Source organism: Haliotis cracherodii, unplaced genomic scaffold (genome assembly GCF_022045235.1).
Source record: "Haliotis cracherodii isolate W230 unplaced genomic scaffold, xgHalCrac1.p SCAF_13, whole genome shotgun sequence".
Taxonomy (NCBI): Eukaryota; Metazoa; Mollusca; class Gastropoda; order Lepetellida; family Haliotidae; genus Haliotis; species Haliotis cracherodii.
In genome coordinates, this window is record NW_027266268.1 from 7,169,979 (window position 1) to 7,192,744 (window position 22,766).

Here is a 22,766-nt window from a genome sequence, read left to right on the forward strand (position 1 = left end):
AATCAATTGTTAGGTGTGACAGTAATGATGTGAACAATTTATACTTCCTCCTGAATCATATTTACAAATCGTGATTTGACGTTAATCCATTTTTTTTAACGCCGCACTCAACAATATTCAAGCTATATGACGGCGGTCTGTAAATAATCGAGTCTGGACCAGACAATCCAGTGACTGACATCATGAGCATCGATCCAAGCAATTGGGATACGATGACATGCATCAACCAAGTCGGCGAGCCTGACCACCCGATCCCTAGTCGCCTCTTACGACAAGCATGGTTTGCTGAAGACCTTTTCTACCCGGGATCTTCACGGGTCGCGACGACTGGATAATGCTGAGCCAGCAATTTAGTGATTAAACGCAGAAGGCAAAGGTACACGCACTGCGTGATGATGACCTAACAAGATGCACATGTACATTTTCTTTCGAATCTAACTGTGAGTGACTAGAGTATAATTAGGTAAAAGCTACTAATTTGGTATGGACGCAGAACAATATCAATGAGAAGTAAATTGTGTTATACAACATAATACAATAGAATATATGAACGAATCTGGAAAAACACAGGACAAGACTTGTTTAATGTATCCCTTTTTATCTATGAAAATCATTTAACATACCAATGGAACTTGTTACAATAACAATCTTTAAGCATAACAATGGAGCTTGTAACAATCATTTGAATTATGAGTTTGGAAACCAAGATGGAATCGACTAACCAAACCAAGTCGGATCATCTGATAAACGTGTTCATAATCAGTAATAACCAGTATTGTTATAGAAATATACAAAACCCTTTCCATATTCATAAGAACCACTGAGAACTGAAAGCAGAGTGGCTTGTACGATTCCATTATATCATGAACATGTGTTTATGAATCATTAGCAAACAGTGATGATACCAGGTGTCTACGTAAAGATGGGCGTATCCGGCCCCACCGTTGGCACCTACCATAAACACACGCAAAGGCAAGCCAATTGTTCACCGACAAATCAAGAGAGGGAAAGTACAGCTAACCAGCATTCAGTGGACAAACTCTTCATACCAAATAAACGTTAATCAGCAGTTAGGTCGACGTGAAGTTAACCATACTTGTAATTGTTTAGTCTACATATGAAAGACAGGGATTTTCTGCAAATGTGTTTAATCCAAATACAAATATGTGTTTTATAATTATGTAGCAGTATTATTATTAAACATATTGTATTGTCCAAAAAGAAAACGGGATGGGGCACAAGTGCGACACTTATTACCGTCTTCTCACTATATACAGTTAAACATCATATTGCATAATGGAAATGAACAATTATTGAAGCCTGACATTGTGGAAACATTATACATACATACATACATACATACATACATACATACATACATACATACATATATACATACATATATCTATGTGTGTGTGTGTGCATACACAGACATACATACATATATGTGTGTGTGTGTGTGTGTGTGTGTGTGTGTGTGTGTGTGTGTGTGTGTGTGTGTGTGTGTGTGTGTGTGTGTGTGTGTGTGTGTGTGTGTGTGTGTGTGTGTGTGTGTGTGTGTGCATATATACAATGTGCTGGAAAGTGAAGACACATATACATATGCCAATAAAATATTTACATTTTAGTGTTTTTATATAGATTTTACAATATTAATGATTAACAATTTGGCAACAATAACATGCTAGCTACTGAACGTAGCAGTATATATGGATACCTTGGGTTACTCACAAACACCATATATACTTAGGTAGGTAAAATACAACAGAAACTGCAAAACGGAAAAATCTTAATTCAGTACATTAGCTTCCACGGAGATAATAATGTTACAAGAACAGTTTTTAAAAGCACAGTTTGTTCGGCAAAGATTTTGTTCATTAACTTTACCTCCAGCTTTCAAATCTGCACCTACATATATTTAAGAGCTATTCACCCAGCTTCAGCCAACATAGATAAGTTGCAACTAACATCTTGGCAAAACAAGTACACCAGTAATTGCCATATCTGAAGAAAAACACTCTTGTGATTTGTTCTCATCTGACGCTGAATGCGAGACTGCATGGTCGTCATGTAACGACGTAGTTGTCACATTTCATGTTTAGCACCGGTCGACGTTTTGCTTCGTAAACATCTTCCCCTCACATACTTGTTCTCTCCATTGATGACACCAAATTTAGCTGAGAGTGAGTGAGTGTGTGTGTGAGTGAGTGAGTGAGTGAGTATTGCTTAACGCCGCATCAGCAATATTGCAGCTATTCGCGGCGAAATGTAGTCAAGAGGTTTGAATCCGATATTCAACATGGCCACCATAACAGCCATACCGAAACATTTATTTATGCCCAATATTCAACCATTTTCGATCCAAATGGAAATTGGGTACGTCCTTTTCACGATATTATATATTTGACCTTGATTGACGTTTGGGTTTTAACCATGCTCTTCGGTTCTCTCAAAACGCATTGTTGCTCTGTGATCTTCATGAAATGTCTTTGGCACCTAAACGTCTCTTAAATTACCAGACAGAGGAAGTTGGACTTTTTGCATGTTTCGTCCTGTGATGACATCATATTGTGTTCGGATCATTAAGACCTTAGTGTCTGATTTATGTCCTTTATATTTATGCAACATTTAAACTGTTGACTACATATCAAAGTGAAGTATAGTTCAGTGGCACAAGAATTTCAATGTAAATAGGATTTTAAAATAAAAATATGACATTTTGTTTCCTGTTGTGTGTTAACCAAAAGTGAAATTTTAGAAAAATAAGAAAGTAGTCACGATACAATCAAAGTTCTCGCTGCCGCTAAACAAAGCATTAAAATCAGATCTCCGGTCACGCTGCCACCAAACAAATATCTGAGGACTTCCCATTACGAGTCACATCAGAACGACCTTTCGCGAACTTTGACCGAGCACTGAAACGACTAACAAGAAGTCGACATCAGCCAATTAGAAAGCAGCTTTCTCGAGCTTTACGGCACTTGTTTCAGCCTGGCGACTTCCATTTTAGACTACGCTTGAAAAATATGTTGACACAGTTCCCTATTAAAATTTTGAAAACTGAACAAACGAACATTCCGGAATGTCTAATATATAGTTGAGATTGTATGGCAGTGCTTCCTACGTACTGTGCAACGCCTCTACGGAAGCGGAAGGGGAATCAGTCGTAGGGGCCGTAACTGTAGTTCGGAATACCCCGTGTTAACGTTTACGAGGTTGCATGATTAGAAATCACATTCCGGCTGTAACTTTCATGATCTGGTAAGCGACGCTTAGATTCGTCGGTTAAAAGGTCGTTCTGACGTGACCCGTAATGGGATGTCCTCAGATCTTTGTTTAGCGATAGCGAGAACTAAGATCTGATTTTAATGAGATTGGTCACAATACTTCTCATGAAACGAAACACATCTCACTGGGTTTTTTTTCAATTTTGAGATGACACTGTATTCACCTGTAGTACTGGGCACTAAGCCTGTTTTATTCTTTCCTGCATTGAAGCACCAAGATATGTATTGCATCTGTGATACACAATGTCATACGGCTTAACCGGAAGTGAGGACGTCATTGTCAAAATGTATGTTTTCAAATCCAGTCAATGCAATATTTCATTTACACTATAATAAATTATTTATATGTTTCATCTACGGTTAAATCAGGCCAGAGTGCTTTGACTGGCAACTCTAAAACCATCTTGCCATCGTAGGACAAAGCGTATATCCCTGTGTGGGAGGACGTATACGTATACAGTGCCTTACAAGCCAGATGTATGGTGAATTTCTGAACTGAAGAGTCATTGATTACTTTACGTTTTTCTTCACTTATAAACAGCAAAATATCTGCACTTGTACACAGCAGACGTAATTCAAAATTAACATATCGTTTTTATTAGTTTCAACAAAATCAGTAATGGTACTCTCGTGTCACTGGATTTTCTGGTTCATCGATCATTTGATTGTGTGGTTTGTTTCCAGGCTGACCTCGCATGGCAGGAGTACTAATGTGCTGCGTCAGGCAATAAATACTTACTTTTTTATGCAAATTGCATGAATGACGGGTGCTACCGGAAGGGCGGGATATGCTAATACCCTTTTCGCGAAAACCTGGTGACTATGCTTGTCGTAAAAGGCTACTAACGGGATCGGGTGGTCAGGCTCGCTGACTTGGTTGATGCAAGTGTGTGGATCGATGCTCATGATGTCAAACACTGTCTGGTCCAGACTCGATAATTTACAGACCGCCGTCATACAGCTGGAATATTGCTGAGTGCAGCGTTAAACAACAAACAAACAGTCAAAAATGAAAGTGAATGCCTGCATACCCTTTTTCTAAGCGCGTGCCTACAATAATCTGCCTTGAGAGTGGCATGTCTGGACTGAGTTGGTTGTTGGTTGGTTTGTTGTTTAACGCCGCACTCACCAATATTCCAGCTATATGACGACAGTCTGTAAATAATCGAGTCTGGAACAGGCAATCCAGTGACTGACATCATGAGCATCGATCCACGCAATTGGGATCGATGACCGTGCATCAACCAAGTCAGCGAGCCGGACCACCCGATTCCGTTAGTCGCCTCTTACGACAAGCATAGTCGCCTTTTACGGCAAGCATGGGTTGCTGAAGACCTATTCTACCCCGGATCTTCACGGGTCGTCTGGACTGAGAAGTTTGCAGGGAGGTAGATATGTTGTAGATGCAACTGATAGATAACTCGGTCGTTGATTGGTGCTAGCAGGATACTTGTCCTCGTGTCACTTCTTAATGTAAGTCTGTCACTGTCAAATAGATAAGAAACACATGAATTCATAGCTCTCGAATAATATAAAGAAATACAACTAATGTGGGTCCTTTTCGTAGAAAATTCAGTGAACTAGCAGCAGCAAAATGTTAAGCTTATTAAAAATATTGCTATTTATTTGAAAAGAAATCTGCCCGTATTATGTATCCAAATATTGTATTGAGTATAACATTTGTCCCACCTGTCCATGTGCCGTTCCATGCCCTTTTCGAAGGAACATCCGCATATCCACCCTCTTCTTCGTAAGAGGTTTATGTTGCACACATCGAAGATTCTTTGCTCTCTTGACGATAACCTTGGAACCATTTTTGCAGGCCAGCAAATTGCCTTTCGACTGACAACAGAATAACTTCATATCAGCTGATATATATAAGAGAATAGGAATATGGAAAGGGTTTTGTCGCTTTTATTTCTGTGGAAACATCACTGCTGATGTGAGGTAAACTTGTAAGTAACTCAATTCCGGGGTAGAATAGGTCTTCAGCAACCCATGCTTGCCGTAAAAGGCGACTAACGGCATCGGGTGGTCAGGCTCGCTGACTTGGTTGATACATGTCATCGATCCCAATTGCGTGGATCGATGTTCATGATATTAATCACTGGATTGTCAGGTCCAGACTCGATTATTTACAGACCGCCGTCATATAGCTGGAATATTGCTAAGTGCGGCGTTAAACAACAAACAAACAAACAAACACTTGAAGCTGTTTCACCTGGTGCTGTGTATATGCGGTCTTAACAAAAACTATGCTTGTGTTGTTTGTTTTAACTTGTTACTTGAAAATATCAGAAACATGGAGTACATGGAGCACCGATCAAGTTGGCTCCCTTGGTATTCTTTATGACCTTGAGTAAATGCGGTAAGGGTTGTCTATTCCAACATGTGCACAGGACAATCTAATAAAGAACACATTTAGAACTTCAACACATGGACTGGGGGCTCGTTAATCTAAACATATATCTTACCAGAACAAAGGCTATCTGTGAGCGGGTTGGGACACCTGACACTAGACAGACATTCAAATACAAAATAAAGTCGAATGTTTTCACGCACCTGTGTGTCCCTTTTCACCAATGTCGTGATCACATCCCCCTGGCCAGTGTTGGCATGGCTTAGACTGCACCTCAGCTCAGACACGGAGTAGGTGTAAGAGAAACAACCAATGGTTTGACGACATAATTCCTCACACATCCTCGGTCCGTAGGGAGTTATACTCAAATCTAACTTTACCAAATGACCCACTCCGAACCCATGTACAAGTATTCCCAACTGTATTACTATGTGAACAAACATGATCTCCCTCCATACTCTCGAGGCGTGAGTGATATAGCTAGCAACATGCCAAAGTGGTATTATGCAATGCTGTCATAAATGATTCATGACTCAAGCACATTGGTCTACCGATAGGTTAAAACATTAGCCAGGACGAATGAAACGTTGCTTTGTAACGCTCATTTATCACGTGACCTTTCGATTTCAAACAACAGTAAACGCACTTCATAAATTGTGTCCGTACATATGCTTCCTTTGTGATGTATGTGAAAATGATAATGAAATGATAACCGATGTTGTACAATGTCAAGCATGTGCAGTTATGACGACGTTCGCAAGTCCTGAACTCAAAATGTATCTACAGCACATTTTGGAAACCTAGATAATATGTTAAGGGAGACAGTATCACTTGACTGTGTTTTGTTTAAGCATATCGTATTATATTACGTCGGTCTTTCTCAGTGCTATTACAGCTCAGATTGTGGCCTCTTGAAATCTTCTTCAGAACGCCCACAATTTCCTCCGAACAAATGGACTGATGAATGTTATTCTCCTTCCATCAAAGCCTGATGATAATGTTGAGAGGACACGTAACAGTATTTGTTGTTGGGTAAAATGTGAAGAAAGCACTTTACAATATTGTTCGCTCGGTAAATGTAAAGAAGGTACTTTACAGTGGAAATGAGTGGATTATAAAGAAGGCATATTACAATACTGGTCGCTGGATAAATTGTATTGAGGCACTTTACAATATAGGACGCTTGGCAAATTGTAAAGAAAGAACTTTACAGTAGAGATCGCCTGGTAAATTGTAAAGAAAGAACTTTACAGTAGAGATCGCCTGGTAAATTGTAAAGAAAGAACTTTAAGGAGAGATTGCCTGGTAAATCGTAAAGAAGGAATTTATAATGCAGGTCGCTGGATACATTCTGTAGACGACACTTTACAATATAAGTAGCTGTGTAAAATGTAAAGAAGGCACTTTACAATATAGGTAGCTGGGTAAAATGTGAAGAAGGCACTTTACAATATAGGCTGGTTGGTTGGTTGGTTGTTTAACGCCGCACTGAGCAATATTCCAGCTATATGACGGCGGTCTGCAAGTAATCGAGTCTGGACCAGACAATCCAGTGATTAATATCATGAGCATCGATCAACGCAATCGGGATACGATGACATGCATCAACCAAGTCCGCGAGCCTGACCACCCGATCCCGTTAGTCGCCTCTTACAAGCATAGTCGCCTTTTACGGCAAGCTTGGGTTGTTGAAGACCTATTCTACCACGGATCTTCACGGGTCTTACAATATAGGTAGCTGGGTAAACGGCAAAGAAGGCACCTTACAATATAGGTAGCTGGGTAAAATGTGAAGAAGACACTTTACAATATAGGTTGGTTGGTTGGTTGGTTGTTTAACGCCGCACTAAGCAATATTCCAGCTATATGACGGCGGTCTGCAAGTAATCGAGTCTGGACCAGACAATCCAGTGATTAATATCATGAGCATCGATCCACGCAATCGGGATACGATGACATGCATCAACCAAGTCCGCGAGCCTGACCACCCGATCCCGTTAGTCGCCTCTTACGACAAGCATAGTCGCCTTTTACGGCAAGCTTGGGTTGTTGAAGACCTATTCTACCACGGATCTTCACGGGTCTTACAATATAGGTAGCTGGGTAAACGGCAAAGAAGGCACCTTACAATATAGGTAGCTGGGTAAAATGTGAAGAAGACACTTTACAATATAGATAGTTGTGTAAAATGCAAAAACGGCACTTTACAATACAGGTAGCTGGGTAAAATGTGAAGAAGACACTTTACAATATAGATAGTTGTGTAAAATGCAAAAACGGCACTTTACAATACAGGTAGCTGGTTAAAATGTCAAGAAGACACTTTACAATACAGGTAGCTGGGTACCGCAAAAACTGCACTTTACAATATAGGTAGCTGGTTAAAATGTGAAGAAGACACTTTACAATACAGGTAGCTGGGTACCGCAAAAACTGCACTTTACAATATAGGTAGCTGGTTAAAATGTGAAGAAGACACTTTACAATACAGGTAGCTGGGTAAAATGTGAAGAAGACACTTTACAATACAGGTAGCTGGGTAAAATGTACAGACGACACTATACACATCTGGTCGCTTGGCAAAATGGAAAGAAGCCACTTTACTTTTATGCCGCTGAGGATAATCTAAAGATGGCACTTCATAAACAGTGCAAACATTTCCTTACATACAGTGTAATTTCCGCATTTTATTTTTCAAAGAATTGGATTGGGCAGCTAAAGGTTAAGCTTGAAATGTCTTTTCCAATCCCTCTACAATTCCTGTATATAGTTAATAATATAAAAACTTCAACCCAACCCTAAAAGATGGTACTTCAGATAAAGTGTGCTCTCCATTAAGGCAGCCGTTTACAGTTCATATGACGCATTATCGTCCCTTACAATTGGTTAAATATTAACATAAACTTAAAACCTGTCCTTGATACCAATGTCTGGAAATGGCTGGTGTCGTGCTTATCCAGTCTTTGATCAACATTCGCCTACTTATCTACTGAATCGTCACACATATATATGGGAGCTTCTAGCCATGGTACATCTATTTCCATAGGGTCATCTCACTGTGGGTATGTTGAAAGGTATCTGTTAATAATTTAATATTATTAATCAATTATGTTAACCTTAAAAGCTGTGCGTGGGAATGGTTGGAGTTTGTGGAAATGTATGCAGAGGGAGACCCTGTTTCTGTTTGATACAGGGTCGCCATACGTCTCTTGTGAGTGGGCGGTCGGGTAGCTTAGTGGTTAAAGCGTTCGCTCGTCACGCCGAAGACCCGGGTTCGATTCCCGACATGGATACAATGTGTGAAGCTCATTTCTTGTGTTCCCCGCCGTGATATTGCTGTAATTTTGCTAAAAGCGGCGTAAACCCATACTCTCTCATTCATTGTGGTGAGATTGTGGTGCACGGTTTCACAGATAGAAGTTGTGAATGTGACTATCCTCCCAGTGTTCATAACGAGCTACCCACCTCTTGCCACACGACACGGGGCATCTCTCATGGCGTACAGTATTGCCGTACTCCCCGTGTGTACTACACACGTCTCAAGAAAATAAATCCACACGAGATGGGGTTTTATCATCCAAAACTGGCTCCCACAGGAGATATCGCTTGGATTAGATCAAGCGATATCTACACTGTCGTCAAGCAATATATCTACACCGGTTACCATGACGTCACAATCAAATGACATCACTAATGGCTCTGCTCCTGAAGTTGTTAGCAGTACTTTTTACACTGAAAACACTGCTAATTACTGTCTACAAATTGAAAAAGTTGGAAGAATGATATTGGATGATAAATAAAATCTCACCCTCGTGTCTTTTGATATCAAATATATCAACACTCGTTGATAAAAGTGGCAAAAATCCTCGGCAAGCCTCGGAATTGTTCCACTTTTATCAACTCGTGTTGATATATTTGATATCAAAAGACACTTGGGTGAGATTCTCTATTTATTGATTGTAGTTGTATACAGTAGCATACGAGAGGGGTCGACTTTAATATTCAGGTTACGTTATCTTATAGCTAAAATGGATAGAATTATCATTAAACCGCCCGCATGTTATCAGAAATGAGCGGGCCACTGCAACCTGATAATGCCCTCATATTGCTTGACGACGGACCATTATCTATGACGTTTCCATATTTGTAAAAGTGGGTCAGTGAAATTCGTGTTGAATGCAGTGAATCTAAATCCGATATTGTTTATTTTGATGTGATGACAAATTCTAAAGTATCCATTTTAGCTACAATAACGGTATCGTTATTTTTCAGGGCATTGTCAATTGCAAAAGCCCTCGATCATTTAATGGAAGACCTCGAGCTTCTGCAAATGATAATGCCCTGAAAAATGGCGTTACCCTTATATCAAGGAACTATTATCAAGGCGATAATATTTTACTTTTGTCAACGACGTTTTCAGCTTACCATAGATCGCCTCTATCCACCGACATACCTAGATCGATGCTCATGTTGCTAAGAACTGGATTGGTTGGTTGGTTGGTTTGTTGTTTAACGCCGCACTCAGCAATATTACAGTTATATGACGGCGGTCTGTAAATAATCGAGTCTGGACCAGACAATCCAGTGATTAATATCATGAGCATCGATCCACGCATTTGGGATCGATGACATGTATCAACCAAGTCAGAGAGCCTGACCACCCGATCCCGTTAGTCGCCTTTTACGACAAGCATAGTCGCCTGTTACGGCAAGCATGGGTTGCTGAATCTACCCCGGAATCTTCATGGGTCAAGAACTGGATTGTCTGGTCCATATTCGACTATTTACAGACCGCTGTCATATAGCTGGCTTAGTGCTGACTGCGGCGTTAAACAAACAAAATTATGGTAGCATCGAAGTATCTGCAGGCATGACACTATTTAATAATCTCCAACGTTCATAGTTTAATCCTCACCACATGAAGGTTCATGGTCCAATGAGGCGAGGTGTTGTGAAATGGGGTTAAACGTCGCGTCCAAGATTATTGCACTTATATAGCGACGTGCATGCACGTCTGCGTGTGTGTGTGTGTGTGTGTTAGGCCACTTGTACTAGTCTGGACTGATGCCGATTTATAGTGCTACCCACTGAGATACCATGCCGCAGTTTAACATGAATACCCCACTCAGACACAGTATACTGACTCCGAACCTAACAGTCCTTGTTTTAGTCCCTTAATGCCGTGCACTTGACAGGGTAACAACAAGTACCATCGTTTAATGTCTTTTGGAATGACGCGGCCGGGGATCGAACCCCGGACCTTCTGCTCTCCGGGCGGACGCTCTAACACTAGACCACGGAGGCGGTCTGGTCCAATGTTCTCAAAGTGAACGTCAATTCTTTGTTATGTAATTTCCATATCACCCTATATCTTATCCTTACTTAGTATTCCAACTTCTAAATGCCTACCTGACCAGGCCTGGCGCCTATAGGACATCTGTGGGATGTCTTGGAAAGAGTAGTCCAAGACAGCCATCCTCCACCAGAAAACCAACTGGTGGGATTTTTTTCAGCAACGCAAGAGTCTTCTCAGTTCTTTGCACACCGGATGTCAGCAGTGTATTGCTAACTGAAGCAGGCCTTGACTTAACCGTCAGTTTGTTGCCTTTGTTTCAAAGGGACCTTCTTAAATGGATTTCGGGCGGTCGGGTAGCTTCGTGGTTAAAGCGTTCGCTCGTCACGTTGAAGACCCGGGTTCGATTCCCGACATGGGTACAATGTGTGAAGCCCATTTTTGGTGTCCCCCGCCGTGATATTGCAGAAACATTGCTAAAAGCGTCGTAAAACCATACTCACTCACTCACTTAAATGGTTTTATTCTGCTTCGTGATTTATAGCAGGCCAGTATTGAAGCAGGCCTTGACTTAATCGTCAGTTTGTTGCCTTTGTTTCAAAGGAACCTTCTTAAATGGTTTTATTCTGCTTCATGAAACTGTATCCTAGTGTCTATTTCTCCTTTGGAATTTAAGGATTCATATTTTTACTTCTGATTTTAGGGTTGTTGTTATTTTGTTTCCACTTGCTTTTTTCGTCTGATCGTGATGGCTCGTGGGAGAGTTGTATAACTTGCTCTGAGTAGTAAATAACAAAGTATGTCCTAACATACCTAAACACAACAAGAGTTTGCCACTAACGTGGCTATACCCCCCGCCCCTGTTGCGGAATTTATGACATAATATAATCTAAACAAACCCTAATCTTTTTTAACCGAGGTGGAACTTGTCATGGAAATTGGAACCTACGTCCATGTTGTTGCCATTGGAACGTAAAAAATAAAAATTTCTAAAATTTCTAAATAGCAAAAGGCACCAGTTCAGCATGTACCTGACAAACCTGCAAAGTTTCATGAAAAAATATTGAACGGTTTATGAGTAATGCTCCGGAAACGAACCCTACCCTCACAGAACCTAAGTCCATCTTGTTGCCATGGAAACGTAAAAAATAAAAATTTCTAAAATTTCTTAATAGCAAAAGGCACCAGTTCAGCATGTACCTGACAAACCTGCAAAGTTTCATGAAAAAATATTGAACGGTTTCTGATTTATGCTCCGGAAACGTGACGGACGGACGGACGGACGGACGGACGGACGGAGCCCGTTTCTATAAAAAGTGAAGTTTGTTGTGGTAATGGCTTTCCAAACAAGCTAACTCAAGTGTGTTTGTTTGTATGTTGTTTAATGATGCACAGAAAAAAATCCGGTTATATTGCTGCGGTCTTTCTCTAGTAGGATATTTTCAAACTTCATTTTGGAATCATTTTGGAAGAAGTGGCTGCAGAATGTCCATGGGCAGAGGGAATATGATAGTTGAATTACGTTCAGCCGCGATACTGCTTAGAGACTGCAAGTAACGCAACTGCAGAGCTGCGGGGGATGCTGTGATGATATCGGCAGCCTCCTTCAGAGCTCGGGAAGCATTGTATTCTCCTTCAGCAGCAATAACCTGCAACAAAAGGTCAAACTTAGCTGGCATAATAAGGTCAAGGTCAACATTGAGGAAGGTCATGATGGTGAAAGAGTTGGTCTGCTGTAATCTTTTTGTACCATGTGACAGACATTTATAGACATTTCAACTTACCACGTTGGGATATGCAATGACAAGCCATAGCCTCAATTCTATTCAGCAATATTCCAGCTTTAAACCAGTGATTGATATCATGAGCAGTTTAAAACAATCAACCAAGCCACCTAGCCTAACCAGAGAATCAATTTAGTCACAACAAGCATATATTGCTGGGGGAAATAGGGATCTGTACCTGATCTGTGTTTTTTGTAGAGTATTGTCTCTCACTGTCGGAAGAGTTTCAACAGTTTTTCAAGTATATGAAGACGCTATGTTGGAGGAATGACTATCCTTAAATTACAACAGGGCTAATATGTGATTCAAGCCTACAACCAATGGTGAGGTGAGGTGAAATGGGGTTTAACGTCGGGTCCAAGATTATTGCACTTATAAAGCGGCGTGGATGCACGTGTATGTGTGTGTGTGTGTGTGGCTGCTTGTACTAGTCCGGGCTGATGCCGATTTATAGTGCTAGCTCACTGAGATGCCACAGTTTAACATGAATAACCCACTCAGACACAGTATACTGACTCCGAGCCGACCACGTCCTTGTTTTAGCCCCTTAATGCCGAGCGCCAGACAGGGTAACAACTAGTACCATCTTTTAACGTCTTTTGGAATGACGCGGCCGGGGATTGAACCCCGGACCTTCCGCTCTCCGGGCGGACGCTCTACAATCAGACCACGGAGACGGTCTCTACAACCAATGGAACCTGACATGACCTAGAAATGAAATTAATGTGTTATCCGAATGTAGAGCAAATGTATATTTTCTCTTCATTTTATTCAAGAAAATCCCCATGAACTTCTCCTACATTTGAGAGGAAATAGGACAGAGGAGTTATTCACCTTGGCCCCAGCCTCTCGGGCAGCTTCTGCCTCAGCAGCCATGGCTCTCTGGAGCTGGCGGGGCAGTCTGACATCTTTGCTGGAATGATGAAGAAAATTGCGGTGACGGCAGAAACTTTTTAAACACGCTACCATTTTGGTATAGCGTCATACTATAAACACATTAATTAATGTTTGGTGTCAGAGTCTCTGAATATAAGAACATTTCCGGAAAGTAAAAGTAACAAAACCCCTTCTATAGCCACAAGACATTTCTGCTAAAAGGAGAGTCGAGTGTACGATTCCGACTGTATCATGAGCATATGAATGAAATAGTGATGACATCTTAAAAAACAAAAGAACACATGCTTCAAGTAAAAAAACTGAATTGGATTTGTCACTGATGCGTTGGAAATGTCCTCCTTGCATCTACCCATAAAACTTTTTTCCAAAGTTTAACTGAGGCCTTGAATGTTATAAACTTGAAAAATAACTTTTGAACAACAGTCATATGGCGTTCTTTGAAAGCTTGAGTATGCTCGATTGTACCTAAAAAATGTGAAATGTGCCCACCAAGGGCTGTTGAGCTGCAGGACTATTGCTCGGCATGAATGGAAAGTTGACTATCGGAAAGTTGAAGCAATCCTCTGTATCCTCTGTCACTATGAATATTTACGCATAGATCTCAATATGAAGCAGATAAAGCGGTCTCACTGGTCTCCTTTATTTCAAGTTCAGGTGGGTAAGTCAGAGAAAGGGAATTGGCTGTTTGATGGTTGGTGAACAAGACCAGATCATCGATATACCCGCTTAAGTTAAACTAGAAAATTTATACTAATATTGGTAAATGACATTACAAATTGTTCATTGGTAATTATGGTGTGTAGTCGTCTAGAAACTATTGCATTACGAAACTTCTCGAATGGTCTTCCAGGGTTAGAAACTAACAGTTTTTGTCCACTAGTCCTTATAATGATAACATATAGCAAAACCCTTAAATTAGGCCAATTTCTACTAGTCCTTAGGATACCTTTACTATTGGGCAGTTTGGTAAGGACTGCAGGACCAGTGCCAATTTCTAACGCTGTCTTCTTCTCTGTCGGGTGATTCTTTTATAACCACAACTAAGGGAGGTAACTCTAACTTACTAGCTGCCGCGGCATACTAGACTTCTAAAACCTGACAAGAAAAACGAAAATTTTGTACCAGCTCTTCAATTGCTGCCATTGACCATTACCAAACGCTATGTTCTGCCATAAAATATTATTGTGAGAAAAGGCGTTTTAAGTCTCCACGATAGGTTCAACAAAAAGTAGACCTCTTATCAATAAAAAAAATATGTTTTTATTTCACCAACAAAATGTTCAAGGGATCAGGTTGGGAAAAACATCATTTGAATTTTTATTTATATTTTCCATTCAACCACCGATCCTATGTCTTAGGAACATTCAAAATGTCAATGCCAGAGAATAATCAGACTCATTATCTGCTGAAACAGATTCCACTGGGCTTAAAAGGCAAAAGTTGAAAATTGTATGAACGGATCACTGAAAATCAGTGATGACATCAGGTGTTCACGATAACAATCTGTATCCAAATAATTTGAAAAGAGGTTCTACTTACACTTCTACCCTCTCCACCTTGACACCCCACAGAGCCGTCGCGTCCGCTAATATATGCTGGAGGACGAGATGTTCAATGAAAATATTAACAAATCTTCCTAAACTGAAACTGATTGTTGGGCATTCCATTCATACATACTCCATACATAATGTTGTTATGTGTGTAATAAGGGTTGATATTAATTATTATTTTCTCCATTACACAAAATTGGTCTGCAACAAAGTTACCATCAACCTGATGAAAATGTGGCGGCCCACATGGAAATGCCACTCGTTCTTCCTGAATGTTGCAAGTCTCTGTCCAGTGCCTTTATGTTAACTTTGACATTTCTAACCATGCTAATAATGTAGGGATACCTGAATACTTGTGCCATCCTCATTGATTGTTTGTTTGTTTGTTTGTTTGTTTGTTGTTTAACGCCACACTCAGCAATATTCTGTGTTCTGACAAGTATATTCATATAGTAACAAAAACCTAATGTGATATTATTTGGAGTATCGTTGAAAACAAATCCAAACATGCATGACCAGGTATTTTATGTAAGAGGTTAAATGAGTTGACTTTACCAATCTATAGAAGTAAAAGAATTTTTAAAGGATATTAAAATAGCTATGGTATAGATATGCAGGATTCCCCCTGCCACTCTTAAAACCATGAATTGCAGTGAGATCAAATATCTATCCTCACATTTATCCCTAATTAGAAACGTTAAAAGAAGGATTTTGTCACTTATCGCAATACTGATCATCGTTGATTCGTGTATCGTATCGAAGGTCATGCATCGTGGTGCATCAGTGTTACAGTGTAACGTTTACCCTTTATCATATTGAACATACATTAACAGAAAAAGTAAGGAATCATTTTGGGGATATTTTTATGAAATTGTATGTTGAGTGATATCCCCCAAAATATTCATGAGTGAGTGAGTATGGTTTTACGCCGCTTTTAGCAATATTCCAGCAATATCACGGCGGGGGACACCAGAAATAGGCTTCACACATTGTACCCATGTCGGGAATCGAACCCGGGTCTTCGTCGTGGCGAGCGAACGCTTTAACCACTAGGCTACCCGACCGCCCCCAAAATATTCATGACTCATAACTATATCTCTTCAGAATATTTAATACCTGCGTGAGATGACTGATAGCTTCTCTCTCCGACAGAAGCTCGCTGAGGTCTTTGGTTCCCATGACATTTCTGAGTGTGGCTGCTGCCAACAGTCTAGTGGAGCTGGAAACGTCACGGACATTTGTGACGGACATGATGGCGTTCTGTATACGGTAGTAGATGACGGCATCCACTGCCACAGTCACTGAGTCACGCGTCAACACCTTGGCGGAAACAGAGTAAAGTCCACAACTGTACCGGGTTCTTACAGATTACAACCATCTCCATGGAATTTCATATTCTAATTTTCAGAGTGTGACATAAGGAGTGTCCAAGCAACAAACTAAACACTCGTCAGTAAATTGAGACGGTTATTGACATTACAATTTGTGGCAATGACTGCCATGTAATTCATGCATAACATACGACACCCTTGTCACCCACCATCTGGGGTGCGACATCACACACGACGTCCTACCCCCTAGTCTTGTGACACACTCACCATCTGGGGTGCGACACCACACACGACGTCCTACCCCCTAGTCTTGTGACACACTCACCATCTGGGGTGCGACACCCACATACATCCTACCCCGACACCCCTGTGTTTTAGAAGTTTAAAATACCGACTCTTTCGAAAGTTTCGAAATTTTGTAATAATCATTCTGCCCAATATGTGATACTGAAGATCAATAACTGACACTGGCAAGATTAAGTCTGGATGCTCTAAGAACCGTATGTGGTTCGATCCGGGGTACAAGTCATAAACAACTGTATAAAGAAACAAATCTGAAACCTTTATCATAAAGGTGCAAAAATCAATCTTTATCTTGATTCTACAAAATCGGAAACAATTTAGCACCAGCTTATCTCTGCAACCTTATTTCTGACTAAGTTAACGCACGCAGTGATTTCATCCTTAGAAACTCCTCAGACCTCCAATCAATTAGATGTAAGACTGAACACTAGACACAATTCTTTACACCTAACTCAACAAAATATATGGAATAATCTATCCGAAGAAATTAAATCTACTGGCCCATACTCTAAATTGCGAAATGTATTATCATGCAAGAACAATTACACACAGATTTTTAATCCAGATTCTGTTAAATTAACCGTTGCCGCCTCAGACTCGGATAAATTCGACAGATTCATAACTGACAGCCGAGGTTGTTCCTGTGGTCACCAGTATAAAGACCCTTTACACTGCTTCTTTGTTTGCTGCAATTACGATCTTAGGAGAAGCAATTTATTATGCTACACAAAATGATATGTACGTGGCCCATAAGGGACATGGTGTCTGTTTTTAAATATTTTGATATTTCACAATTTGTCAAAGAAATATGTGATAAATCATGTATAAAAACAACTGAAAACATGGAAAATGTACTTTCAAGTAGCTATTGAATCGCTGAAAAGTGAAGCGAAAATGTCCAAAACTAAAATAAAAATGTCAAAAACGAAAAGGTCAAAAAATAAAATGAAAATGTCAAAAACAAAAACGTAAATGTCAATAACAAAAGCGAAAATGTCAAAAACTAAAATGAAAATACAGAAAACTATTTCCACCGCGGTGATACTATTTCCAATGACATTTTCGCTTTTGTTTTTGACATTTTCGTTTTTGTTTTGTTGTGTAACGCCGCACTCAGCAATATTCAAGCTATATGATCACGTCTGGACCAGACAATCCAGTGATTGACATCATGAGCATCGATCCGCGCAATTGGGATACGATGACATGCAACAACCAAGTCAACGAGCCTGACAAGCCGATCCCGTTATTCGCCTTTTACGACCAGCATGAGTTGCTTAAGACCTATTCTACCCCGGATCTTCGTGGATGTATACACCTTGTCTGTCTTTGTTACTTGATTTTTATGAAGAGAGAGGCATTAAGATAAGCGATGTCTTGTTTACCGATCCCAATTTTCAGTTGAAATAAAAATAGGTTTAAACTACACCCCTGTCACATACCCACCTCTTGGGGCGGCACATCAAAGGTCATGGACCTCATGTCCACCTTGGTCATGGCGTCCATGCAGGGGATGATGAAGAAAACACCTGTGTCACAAACAATGAGAACAGCCAAACATGTTTGTTTCTAGATGACTAAATAGAACTAATATTTAGTCATCTGGAAACAAACATGTTTCAGTAGGCTAAAAGAAATTATCTGATTGGCTAGTTGTTTGAGTTACATATACGATGCTGTACCAACAGGTAAGATAGTTTGACATGTCTCTCATCAGAACCCTTAAGTATAATAGAGGGGTCCTTTTGACCCCTGGGGTAAGAAAGAACTACCCAAGAGTCTAGCCTCTCCAAACACCCTGTGGAGAGAATGAAGCCTCATATCTCATACGAGCCTGACCACCCGGTCCCGTTAGTCGCCTCTTACGACAAGCATGGGTTGCTGAAGATAAATTCTAACCCGGAATATTCAGGGGTCTAATTTGTATTTAAACAATGAGTCATCGTACCTGGTTTCTTGTCTTCTCGGGACCTGAGTCGACCAAGTCGGAATAGAACCACCTTCTCGTACTGATTTAGCACCTATCCCAAAGATGAAAGGTTATATAATACAGTTTAGATGAAAATAAATGGAACCAGTGCCAAGACGCTGAAGCTCACCTGCATAATGTATGTAGTCACAGCTTTTAAACGTCATAAAGACCGCCACATCATAAAAGTTGCTGTCAGTATGAATAGTCACATATTTCTGGAACGTACCGAGACTAATTGATACATATCCATCAATGTTTTATTATCTGCTACAACAAACATGTTATCAATTATATTTATTGTAAGGTAACTTGATGATTTCATAACACTTGAACCTTACAATTGTGATAAGCATTTATTTCTCTAAATTTGGTTCAAATTGTTCAATTGTGATAAAAAACAAAAACAAACACGTCTTTCGTGATAATTTGAATATTGTTATAGCTTCCAGATAATATGACTCGAACAAAATATGACGTCATCATTAATGAAAAAGAAAAGCCTCATGAGTTTGAAATACGAAAAATATGCCATCAGGGCCCATAGACTTTAGAAACTGCAGGCTAAACTCTAGAGACCCTCATTTAAAAAAAAATGCAGCTCATTGAAAAATTCATGGCTAATCGTGTCGATTTACTGCAGGCCATGAGGACTCGTACAAATTTGAAAGTACGGGCCTGACGCGAAATCTACCTGCTACGGGCCTACAGGCCTTCGTGCTCTACAACCCTCAGGAGGAGATCATGTAAATTGACAAATATGTTTTTTGAGAGAAATCAAGAACATTATAAATACAGGAAGTTCAAACAGGGGTCAAAATTTAAAATATAACCCAAAACCGAACATACATGTATGTTTTAATAGTAATGCCCCAACCAATTATGTGACCATTTACTGATCATTTGATTTATCGTTTGTATGCCAAAATCTGATTTTTCAATCGCATATTATTAGGACACCATCACTAAATTATTAACAGAAAAATAACCCACATGCTTAATCTGCATATTTTTGTGGAAAATAAATTTGACAAAAATCTCAAATTAATACATGCAGTTTAAAAGTATTGGACAACTATGCAGTGAGTGGGTGAGTCTTGTTTAACGCTGCTTTTAACAGTATTCCATTTATATCACGGCGTGTCAGTTTAATGTGGGAGGAAAGCCCGAAGTGATGCAGGTCTCAGACGTTTACCACTTCGGTGAAACCCACGAGCACGCGTATGGTGCTGAAAAACCTAGAAACATTATCGGGGCGAACCGGGATTCGAACCCACAATAATAGGTTTCTGGCGTGCACAAGGGACGCAACTCTGCACAGCGAATCGCGGCGCCTCAGACGACTGTGCCACCCGTGGCCACAGCATTTACAGAAATATATGTCACTGATTGTATGCTCCTGTACTTGCAATATATACATCGAACAAGATATTTGATTGGCTTGTTGTGAAGATATGTACACATGGGTAGGGTTGCCCAGAATCAGGTTAATATATCTTCTGCCTCTTCTTCAAAACTAATAAATGTCCATTGTGACGAAACAGAAACAATTCTTTAGACAGAAACACATACTAAAAACATGAACTTCTGAGAGCTTGTCATTGTCGATTGCTGATGTTTATAATTATACTGGGGGCGGTCGAGTAGCCTAGTGGTTAAAGCGTTCGCTCGTCACACCGAAGACCCGGGTTCGAATCCCGACATGGGTACAATGTGTGAAGCCCATTTCTGATGTCCCCCGCCGTGATATTGCGTAAAGCCATACTCACTCACTATAATTATACTCAAATTTAGAGATCAATTCCCAACCCTTATGTGTTGTGTTGGGTCCCATGACAAACTACACTGATATATAACCAATAAGTAATATAGACAAATTGGTTTCATGACTGGCTCAAAGGTCTTACTTAGTCTGCAATTCGCTGTGAAGATTTGTTCCCCTTAGTCATGCCAGGATCCGCTGACCGTGGGTTCAAATCCAAGGTTTGCCCTGATATTGATATTTGCTTTGTCAGCCCTATATTCATGCTCATGGGTTTCACCAAAGTGGTACTACCTTCGTCATTTTAGATTTGAATGTGACACTAACTCACTCACTCACTCATTCACTGCTGTGGACAAGATGGATCACAACAAGGAAGGTCCGGGGCAGAACAGGTATTCGGCAACCCATGCTTGCCGCAGCCGACGTTGCTTGTCCTAAGAGGCGACTAACGGGATCGGGTGGTCAGGCTTACTGACTTGGTTGATGCATGTCATCGTTACCCAATTTCGTGGATCGATGCTCACGATGTCAATCACTGGATTGTCTGATCCAGACTCGATTATTTACAGACCGCCGTTATATAGCTGGGATATTGCTGAGTGGGCGTTAAACAACAAACAAACAAGCAAACACAACAAGGAAGTGCAAGGATGATGACTGTCATCAACGAGATCAAATATGATAAATGAGTCAATAACTTTTTAAAGGGATGGGAAGCAATGTTGTGAACACACTCCATATTTACTCCAGGCAACATCTGTAAAATTGCATTTTTCATTCACTCAGCCTTATAGGAAGATGTAGGCTACAAAATGCAAGGTCCACTAAGTCAAACTCAGATAATCTTGGAAACACTGTTAATTCTTACCTTAGTGCACAGACACAAGGAGAAGGGGATGGTCGCAATGATACAGATGATGGACACCAAGTATAAGATGTAACCACAGCAACCAATTCTGCCTCCATCTTGGGCTGCATGGAAACCTGCTACGACAGACGAAGAAAACACGTACCACAAATATCATTGTTTTGGAAAGGGTACCCAAGGTTTGGCTTAGCCCTGTTATCGCCCATATACGCACCACTTGTGATGATGTGATGCCTTTTGTTCGGCTTTTCCTGTTTTGTTTCTGCGTGTTTTAATTTACATTTTGGATACAGACGATCGTTCTGCGTGAAGAGGAAATTTCTCTTTCAAGGCATGCACATAGAAATGGCTGTCGCAATCAGCGATTTGAGAAAAATAAACAGGAATGCGCCCTAACTTTGATTAATCTTCAAGGACTGTATCCCCCCTCCCATTTTATGTAATTTGTTATCATTACCATCGTTAGGCCCATCCGACTTCGAGGACGTTGGACGTTGAGTTGTGTTCCCACCAGTCATCTGTCTTGTCCTGGTCGTGTTTTGGCTGATAGTGCTCGATTCGTGAAATAACAATCTGCGCCAAGCAACTCTGGTTTCTGCCTGAGAATGGCGTCACGCTACACTTACCACCGCCCTCGCTTTTGACTAAAATGTCAGCGTAGAACGTAGCTAGTATGACCTTGACAAAGGGGAAATAAATTGCCAAGCTCCACACAGCGTCAATGAGCTAGTTTCTCCACAGCGCCATCAGGTAGTATGTGCACAACTGCCCTTTTCAGTATGGGCGCCTTGTTTGACGCCGCTATTAGCAATGTCACAAGTGGCGGTGTACAAATTTCCAAAACCCTCACCTACTTAAATTGTCGATATCGAATTCCTTTCAAAGTTCACTTTTAAATAGTAAAACATACATATATGTGGGTAGGCCCTTAAGGACGATATCTTGGTACATAGATTTCAAAAATAGTTTATGATTTGTAGTAAATCGAAGCTGTAAATCCGACTATGCACACTCGCAGACTCTTCCAACATGAAAACTGATATTAAGCGATGAGAGGATGAGACGGAAGCCGGAGCAAATAAGATGTAGGCGTTTTGTGTGTTAACTTTATCGGTCGCACAAACAGTTGTGTTCATTTTCGAAACATATGTTAAAACATAACCTACTTTATGTTTTAATTGTAATTTTCAAAAGACACCCACAAAAGTCATCTGTCACCTATTTGGCGTTTTATTTGTAGTTTATAAATCTAAAGATACCAACCGATTTTATATATGAATCCACAAAAAAAACATCAAATAATACTTGCGGTACAGGTTTAAAATATTAAGATATGTAATTTCATTTGAATTCCGCAGTT

The 22,766-nt window shown here is 40.3% G+C and overlaps 1 protein-coding gene across 1 annotated transcript; it reads right to left on the minus strand.

The window, feature by feature from the left end:
- Positions 1 to 12,399: 12,399 nt before the first annotated feature.
- On the minus strand, positions 12,400 to 22,068 carry LOC139458824 (stomatin-like). Its single transcript, XM_071240252.1, has 8 exons — positions 21,864 to 22,068; positions 21,407 to 21,525; positions 18,753 to 18,825; positions 18,251 to 18,333; positions 16,287 to 16,490; positions 15,160 to 15,215; positions 13,558 to 13,636; positions 12,400 to 12,588 (listed from the first exon to the last, which is right to left on the minus strand). The coding sequence occupies exons 1-8, from the start codon at positions 21,922 to 21,924 to the stop codon at positions 12,400 to 12,402; spliced, it is 864 nt and encodes a 287-aa protein (XP_071096353.1). The 5' UTR covers positions 21,925 to 22,068.
- Between the last annotated feature and the right edge of the window lie 698 nt (positions 22,069 to 22,766).